At 46.5% G+C, this 19320-nt stretch overlaps 7 protein-coding genes across 7 annotated transcripts in view; 4 read left to right on the forward strand and 3 right to left on the reverse strand.

Moving 5' to 3' along the window:
- Nucleotides 1-191: 191 nt before the first annotated feature.
- MCYG_07838 (peroxisomal membrane protein 4) lies at nucleotides 192-1177 on the forward strand (the record flags this gene model as incomplete). The annotated part of the gene is made up of 6 exons (XM_002844009.1): nucleotides 192-206; nucleotides 268-383; nucleotides 456-482; nucleotides 553-766; nucleotides 828-1051; nucleotides 1120-1177. The coding sequence occupies 6 exons, from the start codon at nucleotides 192-194 to the stop codon at nucleotides 1175-1177; spliced, it is 654 nt and encodes a 217-aa protein (XP_002844055.1).
- A 900-nt stretch (nucleotides 1178-2077) lies between these two features.
- Nucleotides 2078-2838, reverse strand: MCYG_07839 (uncharacterized protein; the record flags this gene model as incomplete). Its single annotated transcript, XM_002844010.1, has 4 exons — nucleotides 2078-2168; nucleotides 2269-2356; nucleotides 2478-2663; nucleotides 2817-2838. 4 exons carry the CDS (start codon nucleotides 2836-2838, stop codon nucleotides 2078-2080), a joined length of 387 nt encoding a protein of 128 aa, XP_002844056.1.
- Nucleotides 2839-3462: 624 nt separating this feature from the next.
- On the reverse strand, nucleotides 3463-5198 carry MCYG_07840 (cysteine synthase B; the record flags this gene model as incomplete). The annotated part of the gene is made up of 3 exons (XM_002844011.1): nucleotides 3463-4044; nucleotides 4102-4916; nucleotides 5006-5198. 3 exons carry the CDS (start codon nucleotides 5196-5198, stop codon nucleotides 3463-3465), a joined length of 1590 nt encoding a protein of 529 aa, XP_002844057.1.
- Nucleotides 5199-6172: 974 nt separating this feature from the next.
- Nucleotides 6173-8189, forward strand: MCYG_07841 (tetracycline efflux protein; the record flags this gene model as incomplete). Its single annotated transcript, XM_002844012.1, has 7 exons — nucleotides 6173-6274; nucleotides 6332-6465; nucleotides 6535-7328; nucleotides 7390-7579; nucleotides 7640-7705; nucleotides 7741-7824; nucleotides 7880-8189. 7 exons carry the CDS (start codon nucleotides 6173-6175, stop codon nucleotides 8187-8189), a joined length of 1680 nt encoding a protein of 559 aa, XP_002844058.1.
- Nucleotides 8190-8567: 378 nt separating this feature from the next.
- Nucleotides 8568-13290, forward strand: MCYG_07842 (conserved hypothetical protein; the record flags this gene model as incomplete). The annotated part of the gene is made up of 8 exons (XM_002844013.1): nucleotides 8568-10602; nucleotides 10665-10978; nucleotides 11269-11625; nucleotides 11692-11890; nucleotides 11947-12022; nucleotides 12070-12535; nucleotides 12606-12753; nucleotides 12806-13290. The coding sequence occupies 8 exons, from the start codon at nucleotides 8601-8603 to the stop codon at nucleotides 13288-13290; spliced, it is 4047 nt and encodes a 1348-aa protein (XP_002844059.1).
- Nucleotides 13291-13529: 239 nt separating this feature from the next.
- Nucleotides 13530-13967, reverse strand: MCYG_07843 (uncharacterized protein; the record flags this gene model as incomplete). Its single annotated transcript, XM_002844014.1, has 3 exons — nucleotides 13530-13585; nucleotides 13640-13772; nucleotides 13833-13967. The coding sequence occupies 3 exons, from the start codon at nucleotides 13965-13967 to the stop codon at nucleotides 13530-13532; spliced, it is 324 nt and encodes a 107-aa protein (XP_002844060.1).
- Nucleotides 13968-15002: 1035 nt separating this feature from the next.
- The window catches only part of MCYG_07844 (YTA7 protein), a gene marked incomplete at both ends in the record, with an annotated part of 5325 nt that continues 1007 nt past the window's right edge, over nucleotides 15003-19320 (forward strand). The window contains 3 exons of the mRNA XM_002844015.1: nucleotides 15003-17178; nucleotides 17239-17336; nucleotides 17402-19292. Coding sequence (XP_002844061.1) covers nucleotides 15003-17178; nucleotides 17239-17336; nucleotides 17402-19292 — 4165 coding nt within the window. The remainder of the gene's footprint in view (nucleotides 17179-17238; nucleotides 17337-17401; nucleotides 19293-19320) is intronic.

Raw genomic sequence — 19320 nt, forward strand, 5'->3', positions numbered from 1 at the left:
TTTCAAACTCGACATATTCCCTGACTTGCCTATTAACTAGACATCTACAGCTCTTCCGTATCACTTGATTTGCTTTGGAGTACTCGATTTTGTATTAGAAATTGATGTTATATATGAACGGAGATACCGTACATCTTCCGCTCCCGGCTATCGCCAGGGCATAAACTCACTCCAGCAACCTCCCAGTCGCCATGGACGCTATAAAGGTATGCAACCCTCTAATACGCCATTTATACACTTCTTTAGTTAATATATTAATCCATCTAGGCCAGCGTCAACGAACTTATCCGCAACCCCGACCTCGCCCCTCTCTTTGCCATTCTCAAAGGCGCTCGCAATGGTGCTGTATACGGCGCCAAAGTCAGATTTCCACATGCACTGGTGTAAGTCAGATGATTTCTTTGCAGATGGAAGTTGACTGGCGAATACACGCTGATTTCACTTTACGCCGATAGGATGATATTTTTGTTTCGGTCCGGAAGGTATGGGGACTTCCCAGCCATGCTCAACTTATACAGTACGATGAATGCTTATTCCCTTTTGATTCGACAGTCTAAAGAAGAAGATATGGATGGTATTAAACGCCACGAGGACGCATGCACGAAACCTCGCCTACTTCGCCGTTGTCTACAAGTCGTCCATGTGGGCGTTGAAATATATTGGCCCTACCGGCTGGGGTAAGGAGGGCCCATACGATACCTTTCTCGCCGGGCTATTAGGCGGATACCTTGTCTTTGGAAGATCTCCCGGAGATGTCAGTTTACAAGTTAGTAATATACATCCCTCAGCACAAACGTAAAATCTCGCCGCTAATTCTCGGGAGTTAGATTGTCATCTACGTGTTTGCACGAGTGATGCTGGCTCTTGGACGGCTCTCCATAGCGCCAAACCAACATCCATTATCATTCCTCATCACACCCAAGGCTCGAGAAAAGATAAGTGATGCCGCCTGGCCATGTTTCGCCAGCTTAAGTTGGGCGATGGTCATGTATATCTTCCGCTGGCATCCAGAAGTTATCCAGAACAGTCTGCGGAGTAGCATGACATATATGTATGTCCCTGTTGACTTAGTATTTGACTCTGCTACCCGTTTTCAGGCTGAACTAACTCGTGCCATAGCTATACGGATTCCGACCATTTTGATTCTATCGATACGCTGCTACTCCGGAATAAATAAGTATGGCCCATAGCGCCATCGACAGATATATACAATTGCCCGATATTTGGTTTTATATTGTTCAAAAGATCAGGCTCAAGGATGCCGGTAACTCGCAAACAATACACCAAAGGCGATACAGTCATATTACATTTTGTACGGGTAGAAGTATTTCGTCCTTGCTCTGTTTCCCCCATCTCATAGATAAAGGCGTTTGGTTCACAGTGCATTTCGTTGGGACTCGGAGTCTGATGAGCAGTTATGTTGGTGTCATTTCCTAGGTCTCCGGCTGTTTATGCTTACTATAACTAGTAAATTTTGAGTGGAAAATTCAGCTGCAATCCATCATCGCGGGGTTACAATATGCATTAACCATAGATTAGTCGTCTTTGAGTTAAGTTGATGATATAGGCATATTTGTACTAAAGGACGTACCGCTGTTTGGTTTACTCCTTTGTTGGTAATTGTCATTTTGCAGCGACTTGTCAGCAAGCCTAGGAACACAGCGGGATATGTGACCTGGGCAAGATTTCTCAAGAATAGAATATATATGATCAAAAGTTATCTTGTATTAGTGGTCTCCATACTGTTATATGTAGCTACGAAACAATCGTATACAGAGGACTCTGTCCAGGAATACGAGAATGGGCACCAGTGGTCTTCCTGGGCTAGGATGAGAGACTGGCTAGTTTATTAGTTAAGTCTTAAATCTATTCTTTTAACTCCTTGATCTCAGGCTCTAAGGTCCTTATCTCTCTATAACGACGTTACTATAGTGGAAATTCTTGTCGTACCTTTAGCAGCCAGTCCCATCATTCGGCTATAGGATAAGGGCCCCGCAGAAGTTCTGCTGGTAATAATGCATTTTCAGTGGTAAGGGCCTCTATGGCTTCCAAGGGCGCTGTATAGAACCTCTTGGGGCTAAGCATCCCTGTCAGCTAGAACATAAGGGGTTCCGTGGGCATTTTCAAAGTTGAAAGAACTGGGCGACATGGCTTGGACGAAGATGAAGCTGAAGAACGTTTTTCCTCACTACATGTCAAATATTGTACTTAGTCAGCAAAGTAATTAGATCACGTGCACTGCCTCTGTTATATCCGGCAGAGACTTACGCCCTGCACCTAAACTCTTCAAGCTCACGTATATTTACATCCTTGTACACATTCAAACCAATCATCATTCGCTGCTCCTGCTCATATTCTGACAAAAGCCTTAGAATCCTACTGTCTTCCCCCAAATTTCCAACATATACGTGCATGAGAGAGCGATATTGTGCGTCGCCACTATCATGATGATTCTTAACGATTATGGGAAGATTGACTTGCGAATGCAAATATTTTGTATCCAAAGATTTTGGATGAAAGCACATTAGACTTCGCTTTCTTGATCTTCGTGACTATGTTTAGGAGGTATGTTCTCTCTTCGTCAAGAATCTTATCTATCCGCCGGTAGTCGTCGACGACGATCTGGTTCTTCATACCCGGCTCAGCTGGAACCGGAGGCTTATCTATGACAATACGCGAGAACTTGGGGGTTCCCCATAAGACAGTTTAACCTTTACTCGCTGCCAATATCTATTTCCACTGTCCTTATTTGAATATCATTTATAAGTGCACATCGTTTTTTATGAAGATAAATGGATAGAAGGTGTTATTCGTACTCTCATTGAGAGACTCGGGCATCTTTCTTTGTATCCCTCATTACACCGCTTGAGCAGTTACAAATTCCTTTCTGTTCACTTCTGAACCATGTACTCTTTTCGCTATAAAATAATTGTGCTCTTTTTTGGGTATATATATGCAAAATATATATTGCTGTTTGGTAGCGGTAGAAGAGCAATCAAGGGATTGAACAAGGAAAATTGCCTTGTATATTAGGGGGAAAGATAGGCCATAATCAGTTATTCTCTGACAAATAACTTACATATTTGTTGCATCAACAGGTTTTTCTGCTAGTCAGCCGTTTTGTAAGCCGTAATATTGTCATGATTGACAGTGATTGCGGGTGTATCCTATTGGAGAAACGTGGCTAAGTATCAGATCTTAGCTGCATTGAGAATATTTGAGCCTGGATTCTGACGTAGTCCTCCAGTGCTGATTTTAGTAAAGATAATTTGCAATTTGTAATTCCGATAAGTTATAGCTGTGATATTAATATAGTTAGAAATATCTATAGGTTGGTTATTGGCTATGGCTTGGCAGGGGAAAAGAACTAGCCCCTAGCTTCATCAAAATCATTCTATTCGCATTTAACGTCTTGCATCTATAACTGTTCTATAACACTGTTTCGTAACATTCAACCAGCTACTAATTGATCCTGATAGGAGTCAACAGGGTATGAACCCCTTTTGGAGTGCTTGCTTCAGCATCCTGCATTCCCACCAGCTCTAAATCACGATCAGCGAAAGCCTTGTAGCCACCACGGACACACCATGCTTCGATTCCCTTTGCTCGTAAGACGCTGGTGGCCACTCGTGACGTATCTCCATTATAGCATACAAGCAGAACCCGTATCCTTCCCGCCTTTAGGTCTGCCAGCAAGGTCGACGCATTCTCTGCACTCTGGCTGAACCAGCCTTCGAATTCCAGCCACTGGGCCTCCAAGACAGCGGAATCAGAGAACGGCGATGCTGTCTTTATATCAAGAGTGTTTAGTGGGACATTTATGGCTCCGGGTAAATGCCAGTGGTCAAAATCGACTGGTTTGCGGATATCAATCACGCATCGTGGGTGGTCCGACTTGAGTTTGAGGCTATCAAAGCCCTTTGCCCTCCCTACCGCTTGGAGAAGACCACTGGCGGGAAGTCTCTCGTAAAATTCTGCGAGAATTTTAGAAGGATGGCTTTCCCAGAGTTCATCATAGCGGTAAATGTCAACTTTACGAAGGCTCTGCAGTCCGCAATGGTTAGCTTGCCCATAACTTGACATATTCCCTGGAGAACTTACTTCGTTTTTTATAGGGCTGAACTCTTCTGGTTGCAGCTTGTCAAAATACTCTTGAATGTATTGGTATGGCAGGTCGCAGCATAGGAAAACGCAATGCACTTTTCCATCTGGACCTGCGAGATTGGATAATATTCCGGCTTCCTTGCGTTTTCTCAGGACCTGGAACAGGCCCTGTAGGTTGAAACCGGACGATGGGCCACAAATCAGTCCCTGTCGGCATAGCTTAAGGGACAATGAGAAGGATTCCGGGGATCCAACTTCCTCAATTACATCCACAGCTGACCTCCATGGAAACGGTATGGGAGACATGAGAGCATATGATCTGGGTCCTGGAACTCGGTCTCCTGGTGCTGTGCAAACACCAACTCTTAGAACGGACGGCTTGGTTTCCTTGAAATATGTCCCCAGCCCTGTCATGGTCCCGCTAGTCCCCATACCCGAACATAAAACATTAATTTCTGGGAGTTGCTTGAAGATCTGGGGACCAGTATACCGCACATGCGCTCTCCAATTGTTCTTGTTATCATATTGGTTTGGGTTGATAACTTCTTCCGATTCCATGGCAATTTTCTGCGCTGTGTAGATCCCACCACGTTCATCTAGCGGTTCCGGCTGTGAAGGGCCGCCGAACAATGTGATATCGAGACCGAAGAACTGCATCAACTTAATCTTCGCATCACTGGTTTTATTGCTCAAGAATGCTCTGACGTCATCAATTCCGTGGAACACTTTTGCAATCATCGCCATCGAGATGACTGTCGAACCAGAACTGTACTCAATCACCGTTTTGGTCTTTCCAGGGACAACTTCTGACTCTAAGAGATTGAGAGCTAGGCAGGCCAGCATGGTTAGCACCTGATCGATGGTACATCAAGGAGCGCAGCTGTGGACAGCTCTGACCTACCTGGAATAGCTTTTACATTGTTTGCGGGATGCATGGACATCATCTTTGCATATATCCGTACGCCATCGTCATAAAACGGGTTCAATTCCTGCGGTATCTCAACGAGAGGCAACGGTGATCCGCAGTCCGGATTTAAGTAATTCTTCATCGAGTCAGGCCCAGAGTAGACGTTAAGAGGGTTTGAATCCGCCATTTTGCATTAATTTGAAAGCGCAAAACAATGACGTGCAGAAATGAAAATTGAAATTGTAGAGAAAGTATGAATGAAGCGTACTCTGCTTTTGAGGTGTAATACCCGGGAGTATAGGTGATTTATATCTCGTCGTAGAGCCGGGTGGGCAGACGAGTACGGCTTCTTCATGATGGATATTCATATGCTAATACCCTCAAGGTAGATTTCCATTTATTTTTATCCTCGATCGCTCTGATAAAAGCTTTAGCTCCTGTGATCACCTCCCATTAGCATACGATGAATCCAAATGACTGCTTGAGGTCCTGACAACCCTGCAATATTAGGTCTAGGGTAATAGCTCTCACTATCACTAAGCTTTGATAGATATAAACGCGCGTCCAGAATCCTCTACTGACCCATGTAGAGGGGCTTTCTCCATGGACGCCTTTTATACATTGGGGACCTTGTATTCTTATCGACCGTATAGAGCTAAGATGGTAGCCTGGTATATATATTTAAAACCCCGTCATCGAGACATGTGGTAATGAATCCCATTTCTATGAGTGGATGGTACCCTTTATCAGATGTATTGTGTCATCCCGCTACATAAAATCTTAAATCTTGCGGTGGAACGGGATTTGCTAGCTATACCGCTTGTTTAGGGGTTTGGCCATCAAGGTTGCTTGCTTCCGAAGCTGCAGCCAGGTCCTGTTGTTGGGAACTATGGGGCCTATCCCGGTTCCACCACAAGGGTACTTTTGCTTGGGACAAGGCGGGCAGGGTACTCGATATTTCGCAATTATTTTTCTCAAATATTCATAGAGGAATATACTGCTCCCGTAATGGTGTCTTCAGTCAGTAGGGGGAGAGCTCTATCAAAAGAGAGCTGCTACTCGTTTGATGCTTTCTTCTTCCTTTTCATTTCCTACTACCGTGCTTTCGTTTGATTTTTTACTGCGTCGAAAAATAGAGCAATTTTAGCTTAATATAATAAAATGGAGGATGAGAGTAGTCGAGACAGTTCACCAGCCAACGGGAAGGAAAAATATACATTCAATGAGCAGACAAATTATGTTTCGGCTCGAAAGATAATAACGGTACGGAAGAGCGAACTCATCATAAGGAATTGAATCGACACTGACCTTTACAATTAGATATTTCTAGCATGCGCCAGCGTCGACCTGGTTTCATTGATGGATCAGACGACCTTAGCAGCAAGTTTGTCGATTGTTGGAGATGATTTAAATGCCGGAAACCAAACCAGCTGGATAGCTGGTGGTTTTTTCTTGTGAGAAGCATCACGTTTATTCTGCTATGTCTCCTTGGTATAATAAGTACTAAAGTTGATATATTCAAGGACCTCTACCTGCTGTCAGCTAGTATATGGACGTCTTTCTGACATCTGGTCTCGGAAAGTCATACTATACGCTGGGCTGGCGATTTTTTTCTTTGGATCCCTTGCCTCATCCTTTGCCCAAACGGCCCTCCAGCTGATAATCTTTCGTGCCTTCACGGGAGTTGGTGGAGGTGGACTGGCAAATGTTGGTCAGATGATTGTCAGTGATGTGGTCCCGTTGAGAGAGCGAGGTAAATATCAAGGAATTCTGGGAGCTGTCGTCGCTATAGCTAACGGAATTGGCCCGGTAATTGGAGGTTCATTGTCTTCCATCTCTAAAGGGTCATGGAGGTGGATATTCCGCCTTAACCTTCCTCTGACGGTACTAACAACGTTGTGTGTTTTATTCTTCATGCCGCTTCGGAAGGTAGAAGGTGACTGGAAAGTCAAGGTAAAAGCCATTGATTTCTTTGGGGTATTCCTAGCCCTTGCGGGGGCAACCATTTTCCTTCTTGGACTTATATGGGGAGGGGGTGAATATGCATGGAATTCAATCCACGTAATTGCCACTCTGACCATCGGGTTCGCTGTTTCTGTGTGTTTCGTTCTATGGCAGTGGAAGGGGGCATCTTATCCACTTGTGCCCATGAGTATCTTCCACGTGAGAATAGTGAACGGGGCTTGCCTAACTATGCTGATCAATGGCTGGAATTTTGTTGTTCAGGTTTATTATATCCCGACTTTTTATCAGCTGGTATACGGATACTCAGCTACTAAGTCAGGAGCTCTGCTTTTGCCGATTGTCCTTGTTCAAAGTAAGTAAAACATCTGCTCATCATTAATGACTATGTGGCTATTTGCTAATTTATCATGTAGCATTATTTAGCACGATATCAGGCCTTATTGTTCATCGGGTAGGCCGTTACCGAGAGTGCGTACTCTTTGGATGGCTTGCCTGGGCGATTGGCCTAGGACTTTTCTCTACACTTGATCAGTCATCAGGGATAGCTAGGCAGATTGGGTATGGCATACTCACCGGGGTGGGAGTTGGAAACACACTTCAGCCGTAAGTTAACTCCTCGCAGAACCTTTGATAATGCCTCCGTTAACATGAACGTCAATATAGATCCCTGATAGCTATTCAAGCAGGTGTCGAGAGACGGGATATGGCAGTTGTTACATCTTTTAGGAAGTAAGTTCTCCAGGCGACACTGGTATATTTCACAGATTGAATCTGACTCAAGCCAACTGTTCTAGCTTTGTGAGAAATCTCGGTGGTACGCTTGGGTTAGCGGTGTGCGGAACAATCTTGTAGGTTTTCCCTGAACACATAGGCCTGGAATTTGAAGGAATACTAATGGTGTAGGAATAACATCGTGTTATCATCCCTTTCGTCCCTTACACTTGCGGATGCCGACAGCAGGGTTATAATGCAAAGTCCTAGTAAATATCTTGCAACACAACGCCCTGACGAAGCTGAGAGAATCCGCTCCGTCCTTATTCCAGCCTACCAGAAAGGGTTCCGGATAGTCTTTATACTGTGCTCTGCTCTGGCTAGTTTAGCCTTCGTCCTTGCATTCTTTCTAATGCCACATATCTCGCTGAAAAGGGCAGATGACAAGGCGTTAAAAGATGAAGCCAGGTCTAGGAAGAGGACGGTGCAGCAAGGTCCATAGGCAAATCTGGCATTATACTTGTACAATTAAAAGGTGGCAGAACAACAGGTAATAGTGTGATGGAGTAACAAGACACATACTTGAATATATCTATATTATCTCAATACATAATCATATCAACATAAAAAACATGTTGAAGAAAATAAAGATAAACTTCTGCCAAGACAAAAAGCCAAAGAAAAAACAAACTCACGTGACCTTTCAAGCTTGACGAAGATGGAAAAAAGAACGACGTTAATTTATTCTATCAAAACATCAAGTTTCGACTTTGGACTGTCTTGTCCTATGCATCCAATGGACTTGATACCAAACACTAAAGCCTTGAACTGTTGAGACGCGTCAATTCGATTATTGCGTTGAATTTTATTTGCCAATCGCTATGTTGGTTTGATAGGCCACTACTTTCTCGACATGCAATGTTATACAGAACTGCTGCTCCCATCTGGGGTAACGCATGCTGTCTCTGCTCATTTTATATCTCCAAGCTCCAATAACCTGATTGTGGCAAAGACCTCCTTGCTCCAGGTATTTTCATTAGTCAATGTTACATATGGCTCATCTCTAGCAAACCATCCAGACCAGAAAAGTCGGCATGACCGTTCACAACATGCAAAGTTGGTGTTAGTGGCCGAGTATCAAGTGTCAGGCACCATTACGGGGTTGGAGAGGGTCAAGATCTCGAATTCCAAAAGTGGCGGAGATGCAATCCTCGTTTCCAGCCGGAATGCAAAGCTCAGCTTGATAGAGTGGGACCCGCGGAATCATGGGATTAGCACTATATCAATTCATTATTATGAGGGGGAGGAGAGCCATATGAGCCCCTGGGTACCTGATCTGGGAAGCTGTGCCTCTAATTTGACTGTGGATCCAAATGGCAACTGTGCCATCTTTAATTTCGGAATCCATAGTTTGGCCATATTGCCCTTTCATCAAACGGGAGATGACCTCGTTATGGATGATTATGATTCTGTGCTCAACGGCGACAGTGCTGCAGATACGATTAATGATACTCAAAAACCTACCGCTGGGGATTCTACAGTGCACAGCAAGCCGTACGAGCCTTCTTTTGTGCTGCCTCTAGCCGCATTGGATCCGGCCTTAACGCATCCGATTCACATGGAATTTTTGCATGAATACAGAGAACCCACTTTTGGAATTCTCTACTCTCAAGTTGCCAGGTCGACTTCTTTAAGTATAGACCGGAAGGATGTGGTGTCCTATGCCATCTTTACATTGGACCTACAGCAAAGAGCTTCTACCTCGCTACTCACAGTATCTCGGTTACCAAGTGACATGTTCAAGGTTGTATCACTTCCCCCTCCGGTCGGCGGAGCACTATTGATTGGGACCAACGAGCTTGTACATGTCGACCAGGCGGGCAAAACGAATGCGGTGGGTGTGAATGAGTTCGCCCGGCAAGCCTCTGCATTTTCCATGGTTGACCAATCAGACCTTGAAATGAGGCTGGAAGACTGTGTTGTGGAGCAGCTAGGAAGCGACGCAGGAGAAGTTTTGCTCATCTTAACAGACGGGAGAATGGCTATCTTGACGTTTAAAGTTGATGGGAGGTCTGTCTCAGGAATATCGCTTCATTACGTCGCAGAACAATCAGGTGGTTCAATTATCAAAGCAAGGCCCTCATGCTCTGCAGGCCTAGGCAGGAGCAAACTATTCTGTGGAAGCGAAGAAGGGGATTCCATTCTTCTCGGCTGGTCAAAACCGTCATCTAACACGAAGAAACCTACCAAAGCAAACGAGGACACGAACGAAGATGGGACCACCGAATTCTCGGGGGAGGATGAGCAGGACGATGACGATGATGACATATACGAAGACGATCTTTACTCTGCCAACCCTGCACCTACTCTCCAGGAAAAGCGGGTGGTAAACGGAGATGATACTGCCGACTTTGTTTTCAAGATTCATGATAGGTTATGGAGCCTTGGTCCGTTTAGGGATATTACTCTCGGAAGACCGCCTAAATCAAAGCTCAAGGATAAGCGGGATAACGTACCAAGTATATCTGCTTCACTGGAATTAGTAGCAGCTCGAGGATTCGGAAAATCCGGAGGGCTCGCGGTCCTCAAACGAGAGATAGATCCATTTACCATTGACTCTCTCAAAATGGATAACGTTTATGGCGTATGGTCCATCCGAGTTACCGATCCCAAGTCTAAAGAAGCCTCAGCGACCGGGAACTCTCGGGATTACGATAAATATCTACTTCTAGCAAAGGCAAAATGTTCTGATAAAGAAGAGTCAGTTGTGTACTCTGTCGGAAACAGTGGCTTGGATTCCATTGATGCCCCGGAATTTAATCCGAATGAAGATTGCACCATTGATATTGGAACCCTTGCCGCTGGCTCAAGGGTTGTGCAGGTTTTGAGAACGGAAATCCGAAGCTATGATTACAGTAAGCCCCGATTTTGGAGACCCGGAACTATGTTTTTTAAGCCTCTAACATACTCTGAACAGACCTAGGGTTGACCCAAATATACCCAGTGTGGGACGAAGATACGAGCGAGGAGCGCACTGTTGTCCAAGCAAGCTTCGCGGAACCGTATCTTCTAGCTATTCGCGATGACCACTCGCTTCTGGTCTTGCAAGCAGATAAAACAGGAGATTTAGATGAAGTTGAAATACAAGGCTTAGCAACATCTGCAGATTGGGTTTCTGGCTGCTTGTACGAAGATAGAATGAAAATTTTCTGCTCCTCCGAAAGCGGAACTGAAAATATAGTGGGAAATAATGTACTTCTTTTCTTGCTAGATGGCAATGGAAACCTTTCCGTAAGTCATAACCTCCCTTGAAAGTGATTTGGAATTGAAAGCTAATTATATGATCTAGGTATTCCGCCTCCCGAATGTAACAGAACCACTTTGCCGTGTGAATAACTTGAACCTCCTACCCTCAAATCTACCATATGAAACGCCTTCAAGGCGGCCTTCGAACAAGGAGATATTAACCGAAATCCTGGTTGCAGATCTTGGGGATGCCATTCGTAGATATCCTTATATCATAGTATGCCTGAATTTCCTCAATTGCCCCTATCTAAGATTATTATCTAACTCTCCTCTAGCTACGTACGAAGCATGATGATTTAATTCTCTATGAACCGTATCGTGTCACTGGTGAAAATGGAGAATCCCGATTGCGATTTCTCAAGGCAGTGAACCATGTTGTTATGAGATCTCATTCTGAAAAAGCTGCGAATGTTGTTGAAGGCAAACACCCATTTCCAAGGAAGCCTCTTCGAGCGTTATCAGATATATGCGGATATAAAACAGTATTCATGCCAGGGCAAAATCCATGCTTCATTCTGAAATCAGCAATCACACAACCACATGTTTTACGGTTGCGCGGTAAAGCCGTTCAAAGTTTGAGTGGATTTCATATTGCCGCTTGTGAACGTGGGTTTGCATACGTTGATGAAGATGTATGGGTTTTCTTTCTTTTTTTTTTTTTCATGAGGCAACTGAGTTGAACTAACGAGTCGTTATAGAATATCATCCGTATGTCTAGGCTGCCCTCAAACACTAGATTTGATAGCACTTGGGCTACGCGTAAGATCCCACTTGGAGAACAGGTTGACTGCATCGTATATTCATCAGCATCCGAGAGCTACGTCATTGGCACTAGTGTAAAGGAGGATTTCAAACTGCCAGAGGACGATGAGTCGCATACGGAATGGCAGAATGAATGTAGGAACCCTCAACTTATAAAACCCTAAATTCTAATAACTGACTTGCAATTACAGTTATCACTTTTCTACCACAGCTTGAAAGAGGAACTGTCAAGCTTTTGGATCCCAAGAACTGGTCTATCGCTGATATGTAAGTTTAATAGCCACTGGACAACATGTATCTCCAATGCTGATTAGTGCCCCGAGCAGCCATGAACTAGAGCCTGCTGAGCGTATTACCTGCATTGAAGTCATTCGGCTCGAAATATCAGAAATCACACACGAGCGGAAAGATATGGTTGTAGTAGGATCAGCGATCGTCAAGGGCGAAGATATTGTGCCTAAGGGCTGCATCCGTGTTTTTGAAATTATTGATGTTGTCCCAGACCCTGACCACTCTGAGATGAACAAGAGACTAAAGCTTTTTGCGAGAGAGGAAGTGAAAGGTGCTGTCACTGCGTTGTCAGGCATTGGCAGTCAAGGATTCTTGATCGTTGCGCAGGGCCAAAAATGCATGGTGCGTGGGCTCAAGGAGGATGGAAGTCTTTTGCCTGTGGCCTTCAAAGATGCTCAATGCTATGTTAGTGTTCTCAAGGAACTCAAAGGAACTGGGATGTGCATTGTGGGAGATGCAATTAAAGGATTGTGGTTTACCGGGTATTCCGTAAGTATTTTTCCGCAGGTTATATACAGAATGCGTATAACGAGCATACTAACATGGTTTACTCAAACAGGAAGAGCCGTATAAGCTCGATCTTTTTGGTAAAGAGAATGAGAACATTGCCGTCATAGCTGCGGACTTTTTACCGGATGGGAATAGGTTATATGTCCTAGTTGCTGATGATGACTGCAATCTACATGTTCTGCAATATGACCCGGAAGGTAAGTAATTATTCAGCGTCCATTTCAGCGCACCGCTAATCCTATCATTCAGACCCAAGTTCATCCAAGGGCGACCGCCTGCTCCACCGAAACGTATTCCACGTAGGCCACTTCGCATCAACCATGACTTTACTACCACAAGGATCCCACACGCCCCATTCGCCTGCTGATAGGGATGCCATGGACACTGACGCGCCTCTACCGCCATCCAAGTACCAGATATTGATGACCTTCCAAACCGGCTCCGTTGGAATTATTACACCGCTTAATGAAGACTCTTACCGTCGTCTATTAGCCTTGCAGTCGCAGCTAGTCAATGCGCTTGAACACCCGTGTGGATTGAACCCTCGTGGATACAGGGCTGTTGAGAGTGACGGAATAGGTGGACAGCGTGGCATGATCGATGGAAATCTGTTGCTTAGGTGGCTTGATATGGGAGCGCAGAGAAAGGCAGAGATTGCGGGACGCGTGGGTGCGGATGTAGGTGCTATTCGGATGGATCTTGAGAAGCTTCATGGCGGTCTAGCGTATTTGTAGCTATTGGTAGTGTCCTTTATAGCTACTTGATTTATACCCAACCGTGGACTTGTTTAGACCGGCACGTGGGCTAAGGGATAATTATTATATTGCGGAATAATCGCGACTATCATACATCATGAAGGATCAAAATCTTCATTGTGACTGGTGATACAAATAATCTAAGTCTATAGAGAAATCAGAAGAGGCAATAGATATACATGGAGAGGGTATAGAGCGCAAAGATGGTAAAACAAAGGTCAAGATTGGCCAGGTGTCAACTCTTTAATTGTATTTTGCAGGTCTGATAATATTTCTATGTTACCGTCAGCATTTATCTTCAAGGTAAACGATAAAATGATAAGCATACTTTTCTTCTCAGCTTGGGTCTCTTCGACCTCCAGTCTCAACCAGCCATAATAGAGGATCTGATAAGTGAGCACTGCGCCAAGGAAGACCTTAAAGAACGGCTTCTTGAATGACGACAGAGTTAACGGATGAGCCTATCAAGACCAATTAGCCGGCTAAAACATCGAATATCAACATTGAGCACTCTGGCTTACCTGCGATGTGCTCGACGCAAGGGAGGGAGATGTGGAGAAGAGCCGCGGCTGGCTGGAAACGGGTCTTCGGTCAAGGCGAGAGAACATCCTCGAGATACTCTGTCTCGACCTTTTTATTGAGGATACCAGGTTCATTGTGCAGTTTGTTATTTACAGTCTAAATGGTTGGTTGATGAAATTTCTCCAGCGAGGCGATTTTGTGACTAATCAATCACGTGATATATCATGTATGATGGCCAGAAGGGGAAAAACGGGCGGGGAGGTCGCACGTTCCCGCAAAAAAAGCCTAAGGGAGATAAGCTTCTTTTTCTAGTTGAGCCTCATGGCGATCCAAAGGAGAGGGATGAGCTTGGGTGAGCTTGACCTGGCCCAGGGAGGACGAGAAGATACTGATCGAACGAGCCAGGCAAGCTTTTATCTAAAAACAAATTTTGAGCCAGGCCAAATTGAGCTAGTTGAGCATGGTCTCAGTTGTCTGCGGTCGGTGTGAAGGAGGGGTGGTGGGCGGGTCGAGGAGGACGAGAACACTCACTGTTGTTGTTGTCTTCTTGACTATTTTAAGGATGTGCAAGCTTCTGGCAGAATCCAGGATCCCTTTTGGGCGAAGGCGGTGGGAAGGGCAAGCAAGGGCAAGATAAGTGGCGCTAGTCCGGTTTGGGCTTAGCGTGGCATCGAAGTTTGTTTCTCCTTTGCGCGCGCCGGCTGATCTTGTGAATATCTTCAAACACAGCAAAAAACAACAACAGGGCAGATTCCGGATGCCAGAGAGGGTGAATAGAGATATTTCTGGCTGCTATTGGTTACTAACATCGACTATTAGGCACCAGTGTGTTGGTCTGTGGTCGTTGTTGTGCCCCAGTCTACCTGGTCTCGAGTTTCAGCCTGCTGTTTCCGTCCACCCGTCGCTCACTCTCTGCCGTCGCGATTCAGCCTCGGGCGTCCAAAGCTGGGCTCTCTGGCGTTATCACGTCGACGACGCAACTTATTCGTCCGATAATTCACCCTTCTCGCGCTCGATAACTGTGAAAGAGTCACTGTCAGCCACCGTGGTTGGCCAAGTGCTGCCTACCGCAATACGCCCTTCGAGCTAGCATCAGCGCCTCAATTTGCTCAGCACGAAAGAAAGGCGGGTTTTTCTGAAGTTACTGGGACCTTGTGTCTATTGTCAAGATGCCGCGGAGACATGAACCTACTCTCGAAGAGCTCGTTAACCGATCAGACCCCGAAGATGATGACTATGATGACACGGAGCCGCGGTCACGCAGACCAGCGAAGAGGTCAAAAACCAAGCCGAAGAAAGCATCTAGAAAACGCAAGCGGGATTCTGACGATGACCTAGACGACGAGTCAGAGCTTTCAGAAGAAGAAGACGATCTGTCAGACGACTTCGAGGACGAAATCGAAGACCCAAATGCTGAGAGAAATGCACGTGGTTCGGTGAAGAGACGGGTTGCTACAAAAAAGGTCTCTTACGCCGAGTCGTCTGGTGAGGAAGATGAGATTGAGGAGGACATAGAGGACAAGGAAGACGCCGAGGATGAAGAGAAAGAGATACAGTCAAAGAAAGGGAAGAAGCGAAAGCTGATTGTCAAGTTCCCCATACGGCAGCAACAGCCTACACCACAACCCCCTACCTCGGGTCGCGCAACACGCTCTCGTGCTCGCAGCGCAAGTGTCCAATACCAAGAACCAGTGAGCACTCGGCAGTCAACCAGACGAAGCACGCGCCTCGCACATGATGACAAGGAAGACATAGTGGCACTCTCGGGCTCGGGTCGCCATGTCGAAACTATACGCCGGGGTACCCGTAGTCCGGACCCCGTCATATCCCATCCACCTCGCCAGGCAAATCAGCTTTCCCATGTCGAGGAAGAGGAGGCTGACGGGGATGAACCAAGGATACCCAAGGATGAAGAGGACGATGACCATGTGGAACATATTGGTGCGTCGCAAGTGGAAATCATGGAAAGTGATCACCAGGGAGGCTTCGATGACGATGCACCTGCTGTCGCAGCTTCTGACAACATTCATCCTCAACCTGATGACGAGACAGGTGAACGCGAACAAGACGTCGATATGGGTGAGGATGGAATTGTTCCAGAATCTCAGCATGACCGTGCCGAACAGGAAGAGGAAGAAGACGACGATGATGACGAAGGCCCTATATCACGAACTAGAACTCGACGGAACAGGGTAGAAGTGGAGCCGGCGGCCGGGGAAGAGCCACAGGCTGAAAAGGAAGGGAGCCAGCCAATTCGCCGTTCTACTCGACAAACGGCTGGAAAAAGATCTCGACCACCAGGAGATGACGGCAGTGATTTTGAGCCGAATGAAGATAGTCATGAAGAGGAGGAACTCTCCGACTCAGCTCCCTCTCAGGCCTCTCCTCAAAAAGATGACAATGGCAGCGGTAATGAGCGTCGTTCCCGCCTTCGCAACCGCCATCGTTATTCCAACTCCCGTGGCGAGTCTGAAGCCAGAGAAATCGCAGAAGAGTTGGCAGAATTGAAAGCAACACGGCCTCGCCGAAAGAAACCTGATATTGTATACGAAGACAAGCCTCGACGAACTAGAAAGTCAGTCGACTACCGACTTATCCGCCCAGAGCTTCTTCTTCCTTTGGAAGAAAGCGAGGTTGAGCCTGCTGGATCCCCGTCTCGCCGTGGCGGACGTGCAGGTGGCAGCACATGGCAACGAACACTTTTCTCAACTTATGGACCCTTTGGTGGTGCTGGTCCAACGCCTTTACTTGGCGGCCCTGCGGGCATGGGCGCCAGCGGAGGTGTAGAGAGTGACAGCTCCGACGACGAACTTGCTGCCCGTTCCAAAGCTCCCGGTGCCCCTGGCGGAATGACCACAACCACCCTTGCACCTAGCTTAGGCCTGGGCATGCCAGGCCAGTCACATCCGGACCCGGCCCAGGCCGCCCCCGGAGTGCCCGCGAACTATGGGAAAATCAAAGACAAGCAGGCCCTTGCGGACGCCGACCCGCTAGGCGTCAATCCGAATGTCAATTTTGATAGCGTAGGCGGTTTGCAGGGCCATATTGATCAGCTGAAGGAGATGGTCTCCCTACCCTTGCTTTACCCAGAGGTCTTCCAGAGCCTAAACATCATCCCACCCCGAGGAGTTTTGTTCCATGGCCCACCAGGGACGGGTAAGACGCTTCTGGCGCGTGCACTGGCTACGAGTGTCAGCACCGAAGGGCGAAAGGTGACCTTCTACATGAGAAAAGGGGCAGATGCGCTGAGTAAATGGGTTGGTGAAGCCGAGAAGCAGTTGAGATTATTATTCGAGGAGGCCAGGAGAACACAACCAAGTATCATCTTCTTCGATGAAATTGATGGTAAGGCTTCTACTTACCGTAAAATCTAAATGTACTATCGTTGCTAATGTGAAACTTCAGGCCTCGCCCCCGTCCGATCCAGTAAACAGGAGCAAATTCATTCTTCCATCGTTTCCACCCTTCTTGCCCTGATGGATGGCATGGATGGAAGAGGACAGGTTATTGTTATCGGCGCCACGAATCGACCTGACTCCGTTGACCCTGCACTCCGTCGTCCTGGTAGATTGACAGAGAATTCTACTTCCCTCTCCCAAACCTTGAGGCACGTCGAGCTATTATTGACATTAACACAAGGGGCTGGGAACCTGCTCTTTCAGATGAATTCAAAGACAAATTAGCTGCCTCAACAAAGGGATATGGCGGTGCCGACTTACGAGCATTATGTACGGAAGCAGCCTTAAACGCCGTACAAAGGGTTTACCCCCAGATATACCAATCAAAAGACAAACTCTTGATCGACCCAAAGAAGATCAAAGTCTCTTTCAAGGATTTCATGATCTCACTTAATAAAATCATTCCTTCCTCCGAGAGATCTGCTTCCTCTGGCGCGTCCCCGCTGAACGGCACGGTTGAACCACTACTAAGAGATCCTCTACGTGAGATACAAGAGCGCATAACCAAACTCTTACCCAGGAGAAAAGCACTTACTGCCTTAGAAGAGGCACAGTTCGAACAACCCAACGATGACATTGGGTTTAAACGTGAGAAGCTGCAGGAAGAGTTTGACAGATCTCGCGTGTTCAGGCCTAGGCTTCTCATCCGTGGTGAATATGGAATGGGGCAGCAGTACATTACCTCTGCTCTGCTGAATCACTTTGAGGGCATAAATGTACAGTCCTTTGATCTACCAACTCTACTGAGTGATTCAACCAGATCCCCCGAAGCCGTTGTGGTGCAACTCTTTGCTGAGGTCAAGCGCAACAAGCCCAGCGTTATTTGCATTCCTAACATCCGGTCATGGTACGAGACCCTCGGAAATGTTGTTATATCAACGTTTATGGGCCTACTACGCTCCATCCCTCCCACAGATCCCGTACTCCTCCTTGGTATCCTTGAAGGTGAAGCTGAGTATGAGGCAAACTCTGATATTGTACGCAACCTCTTTGGTTATTCGAAAAAGAACCAATATTTTCTCAGTTATCCAGAGTTGCCCCAGCGCCGAAAGTTTTTCCAGCCCATAATCAACCTCATCTGCACTGCACCAGTCAATTTCCCTGACCCTGACAATCGGAAGAAGAGAGTGATTGAACAATTGGAGCTTGCTCCCCCAGCTCCTCCGAAGCCACCACCAGCTCCAACCAAAGAGGAACTGAAGGCGCAGAAACGAAAGGATCGACAAACGCTGAATCTCATGAAGATTAGGATACAACCTATAATGGACCAGATCAGGAAATACAAGCGGTTCCGATCTGGCGTTGTAGATGAGGCCCAAATACGGTATCTTTATGACGACGATGATCCAAATGTTGTGACGTCTGATTTACCCCCACAGGAACGGGGAACATTCCGACCATACGAGAAGGACACAGACAAAGCCGGCGTTCCTGGTCTGCGAGAAGTCTCAACAGGGAAGTTCTATTACAATTTAGATATCGTCACGATCGAAAAGCGATTGTCCAACGGGTACTACAAACGTCCAAAAGACTTCCTGGCCGATATAAAGCGATTGGCAAAGGACGCAAAACAGCTTGGTGACCCCGACCGACAGTTAAAAGCAAATGAACTATTGGCAAATGTCGAAGTTGACATTGGTGCAATTGACAATACCGACCCAGCCCTGGTGGCTGAGTGTGAAGTTGTATATACCCGCGAACTAGAACGTGAGAGGGCCGCCTTAGAGAAGGGAAAACAAGCAACAACGAACGCTGATGGCACTATGGGACCTCCGGCCGGCCCGCCGCCCCATATGAACATAGCGCATGGAAGCATGGAGCTATCTAACATATCATCGGCTGGGCCGGTAGTGTTAGGTGAATTATTCAACAGCCCCTGCCCAGCCCCTGGGAACAAGTCCACTGGTGGCTTCCCATCGATAACCAATGGAAATATACCAAGACTTCCTCCGCATGGGAGCGTTGAGGGCTTCCGGCCTCCAACCAGCAACGGATCTCAGAGTAAGCCGGCCGAAGGCGATGGGGACGT

Source organism: Microsporum canis, genomic scaffold (genome assembly GCF_000151145.1).
Source record: "Microsporum canis CBS 113480 supercont1.7 genomic scaffold, whole genome shotgun sequence".
In the NCBI taxonomy this organism is placed as follows: Eukaryota; Fungi; Ascomycota; class Eurotiomycetes; order Onygenales; family Arthrodermataceae; genus Microsporum; species Microsporum canis.